At 40.0% G+C, this 20,000-nt stretch overlaps 1 protein-coding gene across 2 annotated transcripts in view; it reads left to right on the forward strand.

The window, feature by feature from the left end:
• Window positions 1-20,000, forward strand: part of LOC138000821 (dynein axonemal heavy chain 12-like) — a 249,655-nt gene that overhangs the window by 138,825 nt on the left and 90,830 nt on the right. For both annotated transcript variants that reach the window (XM_068847482.1, XM_068847481.1), the window contains 8 exons: window positions 3,794-3,914; window positions 3,997-4,126; window positions 12,012-12,129; window positions 12,248-12,325; window positions 12,394-12,486; window positions 18,584-18,730; window positions 19,034-19,171; window positions 19,315-19,566. In XM_068847482.1, the coding sequence (XP_068703583.1) occupies window positions 3,794-3,914; window positions 3,997-4,126; window positions 12,012-12,129; window positions 12,248-12,325; window positions 12,394-12,486; window positions 18,584-18,730; window positions 19,034-19,171; window positions 19,315-19,566 (1,077 nt within the window). The remainder of the gene's footprint in view (window positions 1-3,793; window positions 3,915-3,996; window positions 4,127-12,011; window positions 12,130-12,247; window positions 12,326-12,393; window positions 12,487-18,583; window positions 18,731-19,033; window positions 19,172-19,314; window positions 19,567-20,000) is intronic.

A 20,000-nucleotide genomic window follows, 5' to 3' on the forward strand; every position in this document is an offset into this window, starting at 1 on the left:
TCTCTCGAAACGCAATGCAGAACCTTCCTAACCCATGGTTTAGCGTCATCAACCAGAAGATCCTACACACAAGTTTATTAGCTTCTGTCAGCAACTTGGCAAACTACATTCTTCTGGTTCCCCTGCCCTGCAGATGAATGGACACTGTGTCTCTTTTCCACATTCCTTGCTACTTCTTGCGGCACATGTCCATCAAAGTGTATTTATCGGCAGTGAGATCCTTGCACATCAAGCAAGGCTTTCCAGATTCTTGTCTAATTGTGACCGTCCAGATGAAAAGGATGCTTAACCAAAAAGCGGTTTTAGTGCGTTTGTGTTTGAAACTGTTTGAAATGTGTTTGAAACTGTTTGAAATCCTAAGGTGTTTGAAACAAAGGAAAAGGTGTTTATCTGTGTTTGAAACGCCAACCCGTGCTACATCTGTCAACAGTGAACATAATTATTACTTTTGCAGCAAATTATTTCAGTAGAGAATGCATTGAGTAATTTTCCATTTCATTTGTTCCCTTTGTTGTATTAAAGGTTATCGGTTTATGAATTAATCAGAAAACAACGTGGATGAGATTTTTTTTCTTGCAAGCCAAGGAGCATATATTGCTGTTGAAATAAGGACATAGTGTTCATAATAATGAGCGAGAATTCTGCGTAAACTACTTTGACACCTTGTGGGTTGTTGTGTGAAATAACAGTCACGTAGAAAATTTGATCATGGAAACATAGCCGTGTAAACATTGTCTGCGGTGTGTCTGCGTTGCGAGTGACATTTCAATGCATAAAACGTGGCTCTGCATGTAAAAGTGTGCATGTGGAAGCGATGCATGTAACGATATCAGCTGAAAAAATACCAGCAAATCCGAAGCCATTTGCATGACTACAAAAGCCTGGCTCTTAAAGTTATCAAGATCTTCTCGGCATCGTTAATGCCTTCTAGGCAGAAACGTTTCACTAAAAGTATGTGTTTGCATGACAAGGACATGACAGAAATATTGGAAATATTTCTCCCGCGATTGACTAAAATGTACCCTCAAATCCAGAGGTTTTTTGCTCTCTTAGGGCGACAAACCGGTGAACTGGTTTTTCGCGCTGCTTTGCAACTCGCCATTCTGTTGCTCTAAGAGAGAAAAACCTCAGGCGTCCTAGCGAAGAGAGACACGCTCGTGCGCGAAGTCAATTGTATCCAGGTGGGAGAGATCCTTTGAACAAAATAATTTTGAAAAATACCGCGAGCGTGGATTGACAGCTCTCAATGTCATATTGTTTTCATGTACAGTATGGTGTCCTTCTTCCGCGAGAAAAAAAGGATAATCTTGAATAGCTTACCTGAATCAAAACACCACGAACTGAAATTTTCCCTGAAGATAGAGTTTTCGTTTCTTGCGATACTCTAATATCCGTCATCGCATCAAGTCAAGTAAATGCTGGCCTATGTAGCTTACAGTATACTTTGAATGAACAACTGATAAGTACAAAGTTTCCGTGCCCTTGGTTCTCACAGAACCGCCTTCAAAACTTCGGAACTGGCGCCGCCGAAAAACATTCTTTTCTTTCAAAATACCGATTAACGATTTTCACGAACAAATAATTCGTTCCTCCTTAACTCTATACGTTGCAAACATAGGCATCGATCCTATCATTATAGGCGTCGCTCAACAACGAAAACCGAAGTTTTCGCTTCCGTGAGAATTTCTCACAGAACTTTGCAACTTGCCGCCGAAAAACATTCCATTCTTTCAAAATGTCGATTCACGATTTCTCAAGAACACAATATTTCATTCAATAATCCATCTTAACTTTATTACACGTTGCAAACATAGGCATCGATATTATATCGTTCAAATTTTTGAACAACTGCGAATTTTGAAAGTTTTTGAAAGCGTGCGTGACCTCCAGATTCTGCGCGCATGAAACATGATCCTCAGAGTTCTGCATGATTTCACACACGACTAAATATTGGCGGCAAACAGTTCGTTTGTCGTTAAAAACAAACAAAAAAGTCAATCATTCTTTCGCATTTTAGTAATTTTAAGTTCTTGTTTGAGCCAATAAATTATATATGACATTTATTACAGCCGATGTTTTAAATTCTGCACGCTTGGACTCAATTTCGTTTTGTGAAAAAATTGAAATTAACTTTTAATTGGTTTCCTCTGGGTTTCCAGTGCTCACAAAATTTCACTAGCCAAAATGGCTAGTGAAGCCCAAAAACCACTAGTCTGGGGCTAGTTGGCTACTGTTAGTCTCGAGCCCTGTAATAGCTAATCTGACTCCGTAGTATTTCAATCAACGTTGACCGTTGTGCTTGATAACCATGTCCATCCATTTGGGAGTAGAGCTTCTTAAACTGTTTTCACCGGACACGGCGTATTTTGCATTGCAGGGCTTGATACCTAGGCAGACCATTACTCACACAATACTGGACATATGAAGTTGGAAAACTTAGCAAATTGCCTACGCTACAAGATCGTAGCTTATACCACACCCCCCTTACCCCAATTCAATGTTGTGTGACAATTTTTCAGGCGACTGCTAGTAGTTGTGAAAATCAACACTGAAGGAGTGGACACCGGGGATGGGTGTTCCAACAAATGTGACGAGTATTATATGTCTAGGTTAGGCCCAACCTAACCTCACACTCACCGTCACTCTCACCTTTGGCCTCACTATAAAAGCGTTAAATTTCAGGAAATTTAAGGGACCCGCCGCTTTGTCACATAATTCTGTAGTTAAGCTTTCTGTAAATTGGGCATGCAAGCATAACAGCTAACTATGATGCAAGTAAGCGTGATCCGTGGAGTTTGTAGCTTAGCGGGCCGACCAACCATACTTAAGGTATCATCGGCAAATCCTTGACAAGCAGCTAGGTAACAGAAGATGCTGCTGAAACTTGGAAATGAACAACTGTTACACAAGTTGAGTTCATAAATTTCACGTCCATATGTTGACAAATCAAGTCAGCACACAGAACGAATTTCATGATCTTTGATTAAACGAACATCTTGTTTATAATAAACAGAGGTAACCTACTCTGCTTTGGGTTAATGACCAAACCGTGTTTGAAGAAAAAGCACAGAGTTACTGTGTCAAGGCCAAAGGAATTTACCGTGTTAAACTTGCGTGTTAAAACACAAGCATCTACCGTGTTAGCAAACTGTTAACAAAAGGCACAATTCCGTTTGTTTTGTTTTTTCTGGCATATATTATGCGATTGCTAGGTGTGTTAGACAAGTACCGTGTGAACGTGTTTGGACTGTGCCGTGCATGTGTGATCACCTTATTGACAGTTTTCCCATTGAGGGTCACTTATGTTCTTCACATGACAAACTACTGGTAACTACTCTATGGATAGAAATAATTGTTTAACTGTGCCTACTGTAAAGATGCATCACATGTAACATTATTAGGAGGAACAGCTATTAATTAATCTAATGGGTTTAGTAAATTATAATCCCATGGGTACATCATGGTAAGGCAGCTTTTTAAAGATAACTTGATGCTTAACTGTGTGTAATCAAATTCATATCCCTACGGTGACCCTGTTACTATTGAACTGTGAAAGAGGAGATTTTGTCGTAAATTATAATAGAGCCAACCAAAGGAGACTCAGTTAAATGATGTTTACAATGGCTGAATTAATTATCAGACGGTATTTCATATTTATGAAAATATTATTCAAAGAAGGGTAAAACAGAAATATCTAATGGGAAATATAGACGAATTTCTCCCTAGTGATGGTGAGTCATTTTATTCTGTGACTTTTAAATGGTACCAGCCAGTTCTATTATGTTTTGTTTAGCTTTCAGATATTGTAGTTCTTGTGCGTGGAAAATTGTCTAAGCAGACCAGAACAACCCTTGGGGCCTTGGTAGTGATTGATGTTCATGCCAGAGATGTGGTGCATGAGATGGTCCAGAAAGGTATTGTTTTCATTAAATTTAGTGACATTTAATGTGCACACAAGATTTGGCTAAGATTTGTCTTTCGGTTGGTTTGATGTAGGTGTTTCTCAAGAAAATGATTTTCAGTGGTTGTGCCAGATGCGGTACTACTGGGAACAGGGCAGATGTTTGGTGAGAATCATCAATGCCACTGTGCGCTATGGGTATGAGTACCTTGGTAACTCAGGCAGGTTAGTATTTTCAATTAAGTTGTGTCCTGTTCTAGGTTTATAGGCTCTAAAGAGGTGCCAAAAATGTTGTGAAAGAACATGGGGAGAGAGAAATGTGAAATGGTGCATTCTTTGTGTTTTAATTTTCATCTTTCTCTCTTGCCATTATTTGGGCACCTCCTGCATTGACAAGTAAAATCGCCTGTCATTAGACAGAGTATAATCTAATATACAGATTTTAGCCAAGCCTATAAGTGGAACTCCCAGGGTATTCATACTTACTGCCTGTAGGGTTAGTGAAAGAAAAGGTTTTGAATTGTCCGCATTTTGATGTTCCCGGTTGCTGCTTTTAATTAATAATAAATCATTTTCTTTGCTTTCTTCAATAGAAAAATTCATTGCCAAACTAGTGAATTCCACGGTAAATTTTACGCTAAAAACCGATATCGCATGGATCATGAAGGAATGAGTACAATATTGGTTTTCGAGTGAAAATAAGCATTTCAAAGTAGTCAACCTCTTTGGCTTTTGTGTTTGTGAGGATGGTAAGCATCTGCTTTATCACTAATATCAGGCATTTCTTTAGTTTTATGCGGAAAATATCGTAATTATGTGGAGGATGGGGATTTTAGGAAATTATGCGGATCTGCATCGCCGCATCCTGTCACATGCCATTTTATTTTCGAAGGATGAGTAGTTTAGATGAGGCTACAACTTTAGCATCCGACAGACAATGGGCAGCTGGCGTCTGCCCAGGGTTCAGCACCGAATCACTCTTAATACACCTTATTGAAACTTGGAGATCGTTAGTGGATGAGGGCTATGTTGTTGCAGTGGCTTTTATTAATTTCGAAAAAGCTTTTCACAGCGTCAACCATGAAATTCTTATATCCAAATTACAGCAGAACTTTGGAATTTGTGATCCCTTTCTAACTTGGTTAAAAAGTTATTTTAATGACAGACAGTCGTTAACGGAACCAACTCGGAATTTCTTCCAGTTAACTACGGTATTCCACAAGGCTCCATTTTACGACCAACATTACAGAACTGTTTATGTATGCTGACGATACAACTGTTTACGGTATCCGAGAGAATGTGGATCAAGCGGTAGCTCAGCTGAACAAAGTACTTGAAGAACTTTATACAGGGTACCTAAATAACCGCTTAACACCACACCCGAAAAAGTGTGAGATGTTTTTTGTATCTACAACCTCGAACATAAATAGTTGTAACACCTCTCTTGAACGGCACGTAACTCGCATCCAAGCTATTGATAGCGCAGCCCTCCTCCTCCTCCCTCCCTTCAATGTTGCGTTTGCCGTTCTAATTTTGCGCTTCCCGGTTAGTTCTTGCACTGGAACCCATAAACATCAACATTGAAAGGGAAGGAGGGAGAAATTTCCGTCAGTGTTACAACATTTGTGACCGAGACTGTATTTGTCACTGTTAAGAGTTTTCATGTGTGCTACGTGATGTGACAACCGAGGAAAGTGTATTGTGAAATTATTGTTGTAGGGTTGTAAGATATGTTAAGACGGTACATACTTGTCGCCAAATACACTTTGGGCTGTAGTATTAATGGTCTTGGAGGAAACTTAAAAGATGTACAGAATTATTTGGTGAAAGACTGGTTTTTGTGTGTTAATACTGTTGTTATCTGTGTGTTGGCAGAAGTAATTAAATAAAGTCAACATTAGTCAGTGATATTTTGAGAAATGATGCGTCTATCAGAAAAGAAAACTGCTATTAAAAAAAGTAGATCGGTAGCTGTAAAAGAGTGTTTGAAAAGGTTCGAAGTCAAGTTGTAGAGCAGAGATTTTGTACAGTCAGCTCGGAAAGGAATGCATCGTAGGTTGTGACCGTCATTTGTTGCAAATGGCGGGAAATGTTTTGGAGCGAAATAACATAGCTGGGGACGAATTTTCACAGGCTATCAGAAATCTTCTTGGCAAAGGAAGAGGAAAATACCGCAACTTGTATTTAAAAGGCCCATCTAATTGTGGAAAAACGTTTCTTTTAAATCCTCTTACAAGCATTTACAACACATTTTGCAACCCGGCAAGTACAACCTTCGCAGGGGTAGGTGCAGAAGAGGCGGAAGTTTTATTTCTAAATGATTTCAGATGGTCCGCCAACATCATCCCATGGCATGATTTGCCATTGTTATTGGAAGGCCATGAGGTTCACCTGCCAGCACCCAAGACCCATTACAGATTTGATTTTTCCTTGAAAGGGGATACGCCCATCTTCTGTACCGCGAAGGAGGAAATTTCCTTTGTCCGCGCTGGTGTGCTGGATGAAAGAGAGACTGAAATGATGCGTGTTCGTTGGCGAGTGTTTGCATTCAGCTCACAGATTAGCGAGGCAGAACAACTGCAAGTTCCACCTTGTCCACGCTGTTTTGCTGAACTTGTCTATCCCCAGGCCTAAACTCTGCTCCTTGTCGATTAAATTATGGTTACATGTGAGCGTGTACCGAGCACGGATCACCATCCTTTTCCTTCATTTTAGCGTTGTGTTTTGGTAAAAACTAGGACGTTTAATCGTACTAAACTATTGTAGTAGTTACTATGTGTAACCAGAAATAATAGATATCACAACCGCGCCTTTCTTAGGCTTATTTGCAACGGTTATCCGTTCATTGCTAATTAATTTTAGTAGACTGTAATTAATTTACCGACAACGAATCTCCATGGTTTACCGTAGAAATTTCGAGGACAAAAAACTGCTAATTGCTTGAAAATCTCGCTATAGTTAAGTTGTGTTCTAGTGCTTAATTTCAAGTACAAAAACAGGCAGAGAAGACCGATTTAAAGTACTTTTACAAGAAACGATCATGGTGTACCGTGATCGCAATGGTGATGTTGATTGTTTACAAAAGCAATTTCTACACGTCCTTTATCTGAGAAAAAAATACCGTTAAATATCAACTTTCTTTTGAAGAGCTATGCTTTAAATACATTATAGAAAGTAAAACAAAGAGACAATTGATTGTTGAGTAAAACGTACAGATATATCGTTGAAATTAGTAGTTGCAACGTTATTTAACGCGGGAAATGACAAAAGCAACAACCTTTTTTACATTTCCCACCGGTGTAACAGTGTACTTACACACGCACACACAAAAAAAGCATTACAGTTGTCCGCTATAGAGCTTTAAAATAAGTATTAACTAATACTTGATACGGCCACCCCTCTTTCTGATGACAGTGGTCATTCTTTTTGGTATAGAGTCTACCAACCTATTTACAGCTACTACCGGCAGGGTGAAAAACGCATCTAGATGTATTACACGAGCTTTAAACTCTTCAAACGTTTCACGTCTTATTTTGCGATCCCTTGCTTGTTTCTGAAGGTGCCTATTAACAACAGCAAAAACGTTTTCGATAACATGTAAGTCTGCGCTTTGTGGTGGCAGTTTGATCATGGTGCTATTTACATGCTCAAATGCCGCTTTTTCTTATGCAGAATTTTGACAAGGATCTCCATCCTGCATCCAGAGGCGACTGACACCTTTTCCAGCCAACTCAAACAATCGATCAAAGTGTTCATCAACGAATGTGGCGAAGTAGCGACCTGTCATGTGTTCATAAGGCTCACAGCAAATCACTCCCTTGTCATAGGATATAGCGACTATAAGCCTTAAGACTTTCCCCCCAGTTCCCTCCTTCCGAGCCTTTGCAATGCATTGAGCAAGGCCCTCGCTTTTTTTTCTCCATACTCGTCCTTGAGGTGCGATAGCTTGATCAAAACTGAAAAGGATTTCTCTTATATGGGATGGATGTTCCGTCCAAGTAGAACGCAATTCTTTTTTCCAAACATCCGTGCTGAAGTTTCTTTGCATGATTTTAGCAAAAGCCACTCTTTTCGTATGATCATCTTTGGTCATAAGTCCTTTCTTCCTTGTCTGCAAATGCTGCTGAATTTAGGTAACGTGTAACTGTCCTCGTTGAAACATCACTTTCTTCAATTCCGGCCTCCTCCATTAATCTTTTACAGGTGAAAGTCCCGTCTCTTTTTCGTAGGACCCTGAGACAGCAAATCAGGTGCCTTCTTTGTCTTTCACTTAGCTTGAAGTTACGGCCTCTTTTCGAGGAACTTCGTAAACGCGAGGGAGTGCTTCTATTTGCTTTGGAAATTCTTACAACACTTGCTGTTGAAATACCACAAAGATCAGCAACTTTACGAACGGAAAGTCGTTTAACCCGGCTTAAGTAAAAAGCTCTTGCCCTTGTCACATTATCGATACAGTGTTCAAAGGCCATTACGCTTGTGCAGCTTTTCTCTCGTAATTCTTCAAAGTATTATTCCTTCTTAGCAACAAATCAACTCTTTATAGCAATTTTATAAGTAAAGAAACGTGCTTGAACTTCTTTTCATTGCGAAAGTCCCACAAAACAACCGTTACAGAACACATTAGTAATGGCGCATTTACTTCAACACTCAGACAACCTCGGTCATAAATAGTTGTAACACCTCTCTTGAACAGCACGTAACTCCAATGCAAGCTATCGATAACGTAGCCCTTCTCCTCCCTCCCTTCAATTTTGCGTTTGCCATTCTAATGTTGCGTTTCCCGGTTATTTCTTGCACTGGAACCCATAAAAATCAACATTAAATTTGTGTCAGTGTTACAACATTTGTGACCGAGAGTGTAGGTCTAGTTTCATCGGGCCTATTGCATTAGTCTGGATCGGGGATTCTTTCGTTAATCAAGTTAACAAATCCCGTTTACTTGGCACTGTGGTGGACAATAAGCTGAGCTGGACACCTCACTCGATGGATCTAAAGAAGCGCTTTGCCACAAAGTTAGCCTTGCTAAAGAGGTGCAAATTCTTACCTAAGAATGTTTTAGAAGCATTTTATCTTACTGTAATTCTACTGACTGTCACCTATGGCTTAGCTTTGTGGGGATGCTGTAGTAAAGGAACTGTTTAATTCAATAGAAAAGCTTCACAGTACAGCCGCAAAGATAGTTTTTAATTTAAGATCAGACACCCCGCATACAGAGGCCTTAAAGATAGTGAACTGGCATCCCCTCTGCTACAAATATAACATTGCATTAGTAAAACTGATGCACAAGGCTCATTGGGAAAATCTGCCTTTGCCATTATGTGGCAGTATAATCTGTAGACGAACATCAACATATCCGACTAGGACAACTGACCCTGTCTTTGTACCTCATTTCAACTCAAGATTTGTCCATTTCTCGATTAGATAGAGAGGTGCGGCTCTATGGAATAACACCTTGGCCAATGATTATTCAATTGTAGATGCGAGTTGTAAATCTTCGTCAATCAAGTTGAAAGATAATGCAAGTTTCTTGAATTTTAATTTTTATGCTACGTCAATTTCCACTACAGATTTTATTGACCTATATTATATATACAATCGCAATTGTTATTTAGTTTTTAGCTCTCTTACACCCTAGGGATTTTTAGTTTAGGCGTTTAATAGTACGTAATTTAAGGGAATCTTATCTTATTCATTCAAGCGTCTTTTGTAAATACGCGACCCTGTAAACTTTATAGCTTTAAACATTATCTTGTTTAAATAAAGGAGAAGGCATTTGACAGGGTCCTGAGGAAGGTATTGGAGTGGGCAATGAGGAAGAGAGGTATACCAGAGGCAATGGTGAGAGCAGTGATGAGTTTGTATGAAGGTGCAAAGACAAGAGTCAGAGTTGGGCTAGAGTTGTCCGAGGAGTTTGAGTTGAAAGTTGGTGTGCACCAGGGATCCGTGTTGTCGCTGTTGGTTTTTGCGATCGTGGTTGACGTGGTTACGGAGAGTGTGAGAAATGGTTTGATGAGTGAGATGTTGTACGCAGATGACTTGGTGTTGACGAGCGAAATGATGGAGGGACTGAGGGAGAAGTTCTGGAAATGGAAGGAGGCATTCAAGAGCAAGGGGCTGAAGGTGAACCTCGGGAAGACAAAAGTGGTAGTGAGTGGGGCATAAGGTGAAATGTCTGAGAGTAAGATAGATCCATGTGGTATTTGTGGGGAGCGAGTAATGGTAAATTCAGTGTTGTGTGTGAAATGCGGGAAATGGATCCATGGCAGATGCGTGAAAGTAAAGAGGGTGACCCAGAGGTTGGGGAGAGATTTTGTGTGTGGAAGATGCAAGAGGCAAGTTGCTGGATTAATGGAACCGGTGGAGGAGTTGTGTGAAGAGGTGGAAACGGTGAGAGGTTTCTGTTATTTGGGGGATAGGGTGAATGCAGGTGGTGGTTGCAAGGCAGCTGTGACAGCAAGAGCAAGAATTGGCTGGGTGAAGTTCAGGAAAAGCGTTGGAGTTTGAAGTGAAGGGCAAGAGGAAGCGAGGACGACCAAAGAAGACGCGGAAGACGCAAGTGGAGAAGGAGAGCAAGAGTGTTGGATTGGAGAAAAAGGATGTCATGATCGATTTATCTATCTATCTATCTATCTCGGTCATGATGACCCATCCATCGAAATTAGGGCATTTTCCCCTTGCCTTTTTCTCTGAAACAAAGTCTGTGACCCCCCAGTTTTTTTTCCATTTTTGGAATAAGCAATTTATGACCTACCTTCAGGCGAAAAATGAAAACAATATCGATGTGGGAAGATTTTTGCGTGAACGTCCTTAAATGACGCATCTGTAAAAATAACAAACGGTTTAGTGTCCAAGGAAAGAATTTGTGGAGTGACTTCTTCCACTAAGTATACTGACTAACTATTACTGATATTCTGTTTTGTCATTGCCATTCTCTTTTGCTCTCTTTTCGTTTCTGTTCTAGACATAGGTCCTCCAGGCGTCATGTAACCTTATCAAAGCTTCTAAAGATATGCTAAAAATTGCAGTACAGAGGAAAAAGCAGCTCTAAGCAAATTAAAAATAAACACTCAGCTTTAAGCTTATCTCTCTCCGATGCTTGACTTGAATAACTACGTAGCCACCAGTGTGGACTACAGATATCATGATATGTCAAACTGGATTGAAACCAGCGAAAAATGTAGAAAGAAAACATGTTCCAAACTGTTTTCCACCTGAACACGAAAAGCGTTGACCGTGTAAGAACTATAGTTTATGTATTCATCATCATCGGCCGGCTGATGTGCAGGCAACTGAGATGTTGTATGTTGATATAGTATGGCTGTGTAGCGGCGTTGAGCCACAGAAAGCGCGCGAAAAATGAAGCCTTGCTTATGTTCAGGTGAGATAACCGGGTTGAGCCTGCAGTCCAATCGAAAACAAGTACCTGGTCAGCGGTCAACTTAAAAAAAATAAACAGCTGACCTTGATGAGCTCTGGTCAGCGGATACCTTGTTTTGACAGGTGTCGATTGATCAAAACATGGATGTCCAATATCAAAGATGTCTGCTGTAAACTAGCATGATACTGGTCACATTGGCATACATGGATGACGTCATAGATATAAAACCAAGACTTCTCGCATCGATGGGTTACCATATTTTCTTAACAATGGTGCTCAGTGTGCGCTCACGGAGCTCCGCTAAGAACATACTGTCAAAAGCGAGAATGCTCATTAACTATAGAAATATGATGCACATGATCATCCTAAAGTGGCATGCAATTATTTGAAACACCCATTCCTGGAAACCCATGCAGAGAAACTTGCGCTTATCAGTTAATTTACATCTATAATTTTCGATTAGTAAGTTAATGTCGGGTTACATCTCATGATGACTGAATAAACTATGATTAGAATGAGCAACTGATACTGAAGATAGAAAACCTCCAATGTTTGGAGAGGAGGGGAGGGGAAAGAGTTGTATAGAAATAAAATAGATGATTGCATCACTTCCAGTGAAAGCTGTTGTATTAAAGAAAGGTGGCTAAAAGTGAATATAGTGCTACCTACTTAAATGTTCTTTTTTTCATAATGAGTTTGAACTTAGTCTGTACATTGTTGTTCTTTAATTAGACTGGTCATCACTCCGCTGACAGATCGTTGTTACCGTACTCTTGTCAGTGCTTTTCATTTAAACCTGGGTGGAGCACCTGAAGGTCCTGCAGGTACTGGAAAGACAGAAACCACTAAGGTATGCATAGCTAGTGATTCCCCATGCCTGCTTTCTGTGCACATTTGTTATTGAGAAACATGATCATATATCATTAGTCTTGTACTCAATTCCACATCCAACGTTCTTTTTCTTTCAGGATTTAGCGAAAGCCCTAGCAATACAGTGTGTTGTGTTTAACTGCTCAGATGGCTTAGATTACCTGCAAATGGGGAAAGTAAGTGCATTTTTGTCAAGCTTTGTTATGGGTCTTGGCATTTTGTATTAACTGTCTTTTGTAAACAGTTCTTTAAAGGTCTGGCATCATGTGGTGCATGGGCTTGCTTTGATGAGTTCAATCGTATTGAGCTGGAGGTTTTATCAGTTGTGGCTCAACAGGTAATTTTCTCTACATGTTGTGTATTTGTGTTGCATTCTTGTGACGTCAATTGCATTATTTTACTGGTGCGCCTAACCCAAGACTAACTACAGTCGAACCTGTATATAACGGTTACCCTTGGGACTTGAGGAACTGTCCGCTTAATACAGGATCACTAAAAATACTCTCTGACTGTGTTCTAATGTCATTTTTAATGGCATATCACACAAAATCACTTTATGCAAGGAAGCAAAATTATAGGACAATCAACACTCTTCCAAGTGATTGATACTTGGAAGTTAACGGTATAATATCCATAACATTTTTGAATGGGAAGGTTACAGTAAAGGGCAACTGAGTTAACAGAGGTGGAGGTTAAGGCCTGGAAATCCGTGACGAGTATATGTTTGAAGGCGATTCATTTTCCGTCACATGGCTGAAGAAAACAAACAACAGCAACAACAAGAACAAACAACAAATAGTTTATTAGTTTATTTGCTCACTCGCACTTTGTTACGTGAATAATTGCGATAAAAAATTTGACAAGGGGAAAAGGCGTATATTTGTGCAGGAATTAGAGCTTGGACACTAAAATAACCAAGAAGTTTTCGAGTTAGTCTCCAGGTTTTTTGATGTTTGAGAGATATGCAAGAAATTTCTATTAAAGGAACTTACATTGGCTTTGAGAATGTTGCTCAGACAGTAAAGAAAGTTTTAATCTTGTGGAAAAGTTGAAAAGGCTAAGATCTTTTGGATCGGTGGGGATATTTTTCCAAAAAAGAGTAATGGTAAACGCTATTGTTTGTTTACCAGATTTGGTACGGACTTTTGGCTTATAGAGGTTTTGTTTGGACGCACATCTAGTGTTATAAATTATTATGGACCTTACTAGCGTATTAAAAAAAATTCTTGGAACGAAGTTGGCAGGAGGCCTTAATGCCACAGGTGTGTGAACTTTAGAGCATGAAAACGTTATTTACTGTCAAAACATTGAGTAGATTTAGTGGAGGAAGAGTGCTATCTGTTTTGTCTCCAAACGTTCTTGCAAAGAATACATGATTTTGTTGGGTTTTTACTTTTTTAAAGACTAAGGGACATGCACAATATCAAATTATGCACCAAATTTAACATGTTCAAGGCAGCTTTCCGAACCACCCAAGGTGGCGTGGTGCTTGCAGTGAAGGAGTGAATACATTTGGGGAACCCCACGGGGTTTACATTGATAGGTGCATTAATACATGTCGAAATGGAATCGACAGACATGGTGAGAAGACAGTCTCTGTCGATCCCCTAATCTCACGGGGGATTAGTAAATTCCATTTGGAAGGTGACTTCCATTTGGAGAGTGACATTGAAGCTATCAAAGTATACCAATGTTTATCAAAGCTATCACGACTTTTTGCAATGAACGAGTCATCAAGGCCATATGAATCCAACTTGAACAACATCAGTGACATGAAAACAGTGAGGCAACCAAGCAACCCATGCTTCCAGACACTAGTACTTGTGTGGCAGACCATAATGACGAACTGTCGAAAGACTCGGTCATTGATTATGTAAGGGAAAGTGATGAGGAATCCGTACCAATCTCCTGCGATAGAGCAAGAGCTAAGGGCGTTTGCAAATGCAAACATGCTCCCCAGGACAGAAACCTTCCAGAATTCCTTACAAGAAAACGTCGAGCTTGTTTCATAAGGTAATTAGAAATTGTATGGTGCATTATTTAATGGAGAACGTACTGAGCTCGTCTGAGTTGAGAAAGTGTTTATCTCCTGCTTTTGGAAAATAATACTATATTGCGGTAAGAATGTCTAGACCTAGACCGCAACTCAGACGTAACTAATCTCCGAGAGTAGGAGATTCTAATCGTCATTTTTATCTTATTATCCGCAGGACTGCTAAACACAAAAAAGACTGGTCAGTTCTATTGTGTATTCAAGGTCAATCTGTTACTGAGCATCCAACAAAATTGAACCAACAAAATAAGAGTTATTGTCTTTCAAGAGAAAAGCTATTGATATCAGGAGACATTCAATTGAACCGAGGCCCTGTTCATGGAACGAGTACACATACAGTACTGAGAAATCCTTCTATAGCATTGTTGCAGGCTCGATTAGCTCAGAAAGGATTGAAGGCACTAGAATGTACCTCTGATGGTTCATGCTTCTTTTCTTCTGTTGCCCATCAGTTATACAATGATCCTTCCTATCACATGAACGTGCATGCTGCTGGAGTTGAATATATCAGAAACAACCGTCAAAATTTTATTGGACCCATTACAGATCAATTGTGGGTGTGTTGTCACAGCAATATACATGGTGTGATGCACTTATTGTGCAAGCAGTTTCGGATGTATTAAATGTTACAATACGTATAAATGAATCCATTGAGGGGTGGGCACTATCAGTCCTATAAGCGGACAACAGAGAACTACTGTCATTAACATTGGACATGTAGATGAAAGACACTGTGTTTCAGCAGTTCAGTTAGATTATTATAATAACAGTATTTCAGGTTGTGAAGTCAGCAGTGTTACAAATGTCAAGAATTATTCAGAGGTAATAATCGATTAATTAACCATGGCCAAAAATGGTGTGAGTGTCAGTAATAATTTCTGCAAAGCAGTGGCAAAAAGGGCTTATATGAGAGAATGTATCAAGCGGAAGAGACAAAATAAAGAGTTCAGGGAAAAGAAAAACAATGCAAAACACCAAAACAGATCTGGAAATATTGAAGCAGTAAGGGAATATGAAAAGCAAACATTTATGGTTAAAGCTTCCAATCCAGAACATATCAGAGAACTAAACAGAAAAGCATAGAACCATTTAAGGAAAGCTATGCAGAGCTCAAGGCTAAACCAAACTAACATTTGTCAAGTTCAAGACTATATTAGACATTCCTTGTCAAAAGTGGTTTAGTCTTTTCGTGATAAGATATCACATGGCCCTGAATATATATGCACTTGCTGTGATCAGTTATGATTCAGATTGTGTCTCTAAGTGTAACAGTATCAAATATAGTGATAAATATTTGCAAGGTTTGTTGGAGGAATGTATAACTGGCACAGAAAGCGTTAATAATACTGAATGGATCTGCTCTACTTGCCTAACCTGATGACATTAACAATATGACCTGGCAACAAAAATTGGACCTTGATCAAAATTACCCTGTCACCTGTGCGAGGAACTTTGAACACATAGTACAGCTCTTTATAGAGGGTGTGTTGATGTGTTGAAGAGTAATCCTATTGGAGAAATGGTAGACTTACTTTACAGGGTTGAATTCCAGCAAAGGGGATCACCTCGCATACATGCATTATTTTGGTTACCTAGTTGCATATGAGAGCCCCCTGTGCTGTTACACAATTATCCAGCTGTTATATCACACTGAATAATGCATAAACAAAAATTCAGCCTGTCAATTTTAAACAATCGCGGTAACTTTCATATCCACGAGTAACGACAGTGGCACTTTGATTCAAATTTGGCATTCAAATAGTTTTTTATTCATGTTTTATCTTTTATATATACAATGTAATTAACTAGTTCTAACTAGGTTTTGATTGTGTATAGATTCGCAGTTTTTTAATAGTTTCACTACTTTTAACATCATTTTACTTTTAACAATATTGTGAAGCGCAACTGAATATATCTATATAGAGGTCTGCGCCATATAAATGTAAATTATTATTATTATTATTGATCCATTGAAAAATTCATGTGCGCTGTGTGTGATGTATAAGCTTACTTGGCAAATTTTTGAGTTATAGCAGTGGTAAGCGAGCATTAAAAATAAACCATATGCACCGTAATTGTACACAAGATACTAAGTTCTAGAATTAAGTTCACCTTGAAGAAGGAACAGTGAACTTCCAGGTGATGTAAAAATATTGCTAAAAAGTGATTGAAAACACGTCCTAAGGTCTCTTATGAGCTGTCAAAATATGCTCACAAGACGCCAAATGATTGGTCAATTATCCTACTAAATCTCCATAACAACAAAAAATACAGATCTACTAAGGGAGACTGGGTAGAGGCGTAAGATCAAGACTCCATTTTTACTGCTGGTTATGGCCGGTTTAAGAAATTCAGGGGTCATCTCGCACAGCCAGTTACGGCCAGCTTAGGAGTCAATGGGTCAAGTAGGTAGGGTGCTGGTTATTGTACAATATACTGGAGTGTGATCGGAAATATCAGCAAGGCATATACCAGATTTAATGTTTTTGCGCCCTATTTGTATATATATGATTGATAAGAGAGGAGGTATGTTATTCTACTAGCTTTAGTAATAACAGGCATAAAACCTAAACTTAATAGTAGTAGTGGCATCCTCGTCTCAAAGAGGCGATGTTTAGCACTGGGGATTTGGGCAGGATCTTGTATTACTTTGTAGCCCAATCCTGGAGTGGCAGTCTCTGTTGCAGGTGGCGCAGACGTGCCTTGTGGAATTGCGTGCAGAATGCTGCACGTTCTTTCCTCACTGCTCTCTTGCATGTAGCCGGGGCTCTAGCATTCACCTCCACCTTTGAAACCCCCGCTTTGACACTTTGCCGCCATGTATCTCGGTGTTTGGTGATGTCCTCCCATGCACTGGTGTCGATTAGTGCAGATCCCAGGCTCGCTTGATGACGCCCTTGTAGTGCAGCAGGGATTGACACATGCGACAGACTTCCTCCTGCAGTTCTCCATAAAAGGATTACCCTTGGCAGGTGGCCACGCTCCATGCAATGTGCATGGCCAAGCCATCGAAGGTGTCGCTGAATGAACAGTGATGGCATGCTCAGTGAGCCAGCGTGCTCCAGGACTTCAGTGTTGCTGACTCTGTCCTGCCACCTGATGTGCAGCAGGCGCCGAAGGCAGCGGAGGTGGAATCTGTTGAGTCGCTGCTCTTGTCTGGCATAGGTTGTCCACGACTCGCTGCCATAAAGGAGATTCAACAGAACGCAAGCTTGGTAGCTTGGTCCTTTCACTCAACAGGTCATTACCAGACACTTGTTGAGTTTGGCCGTGACGGTGGCTGCTTTGGCGATCCTGCAGCTGATCTCAGCATTGAGCGAAGTCGAGCTTGACATGGTGGAGCCCAAGTAGGTGAAGGTGTCCACAACCTCCAGCTGTGTGTTGTTGATGGTGATGACTGGGGGGACTCAGCACCTTGTGCCAGGATGTTGGTCTTCCTGAGGCTGATCGTTAGCCCAAACTCCTTGCAGGCGTGGGACAGCTTGTCTACGAGATGTTGGAGGCCCTCCTCGCTGTGGGACAGCAAACAGCAGCTCCCGTATGAGCACCACGTAAGCTTTGGTCTTAACGCAGAGTCTGGTGATGTTGAAGAGTTTGGGTTAAAGCAAGAACACAGCCCTGCTTTACTCCACTGCTGACTGGGAAGGTGGCTCTATCGAAGCAGACTGTACTCTTTGGAGGGCAGCCCATCCTCTGGAGGATCTTGAGGAGCCTGCTTCTCCTCACCAAGTCAAAAGCTTTGGTTAGGTCCACGAAGGCACAGAACAATGGCTGCTGCTGCTTTCGACACTTCTCCTGTAGCTGACGGAGGGAGAAGTTTATGATCTGTTGAGAAATGCCTTTCAAGCAAGTACTCATGAAATTTGGTGATCCCTTTAATTGCTAGAGAGTAGTATTCAATTTATTTGTGCGGTTCTGTTCCTCACTGTTAAATATTCTTGGTGCATAAGCAGCTGGTTACAGAGAATCATCAGGTCCAACGTTTGAATACCAACAGAAGGTTCATCACTGTCACTTCAAAACCAATTTATCAGCAGGATGATAGTGCCAAAGGACAGAATCAGAGCACTAAGCAGCTTTGAAGTTGTCTTAATCACCCTGGACAACTTTGGTTAAAGCTGGTTAATCCAGTTTTTAAGACAATGTTTCGCTCCCATATATGCATGTAAAAATACACTACTCTTTACAAGCACATTGCACCAAATCCGTAAAAGCACTCCATGGGTACCTTTTAATTCAACAAAATTAATTTGCTCTTATCTTAACCTTGCCTTTGCGCGTTTTTTCTTCTTTAATTTTAATCTTTTCCTGAAGGCCCAAAAGATGTGGATCTGAACCAAGAGAGGGTAAGACTTGATATTATTGTATATTATTTTACCAGATCCTGTGTATACAGCGAGCTATAGCTGCTCATCAAGACCGATTTGTGTTTGAGGGAACGGAGTTAAACTTGAATGCTAACTGTTTTGTGGCCATTACCATGAATCCCGGCTATGCAGGGCGATCAGAGCTTCCAGATAACCTCAAGGTAAAAAAAAAATATATTTGAGTAATGTTCATTCTTCTTCATTACTGGGTTGATGTCTAAACCACCATTCTTTGGGATGCATTCTTCATGTGAATATTCTGTTTGTTTTAGGTTATATATATTGAGTGAATGCTGGAATGACATGCTGTTTATTCCAGATAAAAGAGAACATGATAACTCAATATGCCTATTTCTCATCAACTTGGAGCAATCTTTGTGAAGTTTTGTCAAGTGCATTCGTATACCTTAAGTCGTATTAGCACTTAAATTAGAAAACAATCATGTTTTTTTGTTACTGATAAGGTGCTGTTCCGCACTGTTGCTATGATGGTACCAGACTATGCACTGATTGGGGAGATAATGCTCTACTCGTATGGATTTGTTGATGCTCGCAACCTTTCAGTCAAGATTGTTACAACCTACAAACTTTGTTCTGAACAGGTAAATGATAATATTTAAAGTGTACCATGCACAAGGTTGCCATTAATATGTGAAAAGAGTCCTGTTCTGAATTTTTCATGTTTTCATAGGTTTGCTTTTTTTATGTACATGATGATTGGAGTAATCACGTTTTTGTTACACAGTTGTCATCACAGTTCCATTATGACTATGGTATGCGGGCTGTAAAAGCTGTGCTGGCAGCAGCTGGAAACCTAAAGCTCAAGTATCCAGTGGATGATGAGAACGTTTTGTTGCTTAGATCCATCATGGATGTCAATCTTCCAAAATTCCTCTCCCATGACATTCCACTGTTTGAGGGAATCATCTCCGATTTGTTTCCTGGAGTGTCTTTACCAAAGGCAGACTATGGCACTTTTCTTGAAACAGCCAAAGAGGTCAGACAGCTGTTTCCTTTACTTGAACTATGTGAGATGATTCATTAACAGCTTAAAACCCATGAAAGTTTGGCCACTGATTATTTTATTGGCACATTAGAGTAAGAGTTACAGACAGGCTCAGTCTCCAGCCATGGGTGTCTCAGTGCGCCCGCAGTTGAGGTCGGGACACAAATTGCCCAAGGCTTTTCTGTCTGAAAGTTATTACACAACTTATGAAACTCAACATTTACATTTTTCTTTATGACATTTCATTTGTAAACACATTTGTTGCAAGAAAGACATGAAATATTGAGTATGTTTCTATGTTGAAGGATGTAGTAACTAACTGAAACTCCGAGAAATCGACGTTTCGTTTGGAATTTGAGCTCACAACCCTCCTAAATATTAAACTGCATGACTGATTTTACTGAGGTCCAGTTGGTTATCATGTA

The sequence above is a fragment of the Montipora foliosa genome, chromosome 4 (assembly GCF_036669935.1).
Source record: "Montipora foliosa isolate CH-2021 chromosome 4, ASM3666993v2, whole genome shotgun sequence".
Taxonomy (NCBI): domain Eukaryota; kingdom Metazoa; phylum Cnidaria; class Anthozoa; order Scleractinia; family Acroporidae; genus Montipora; species Montipora foliosa.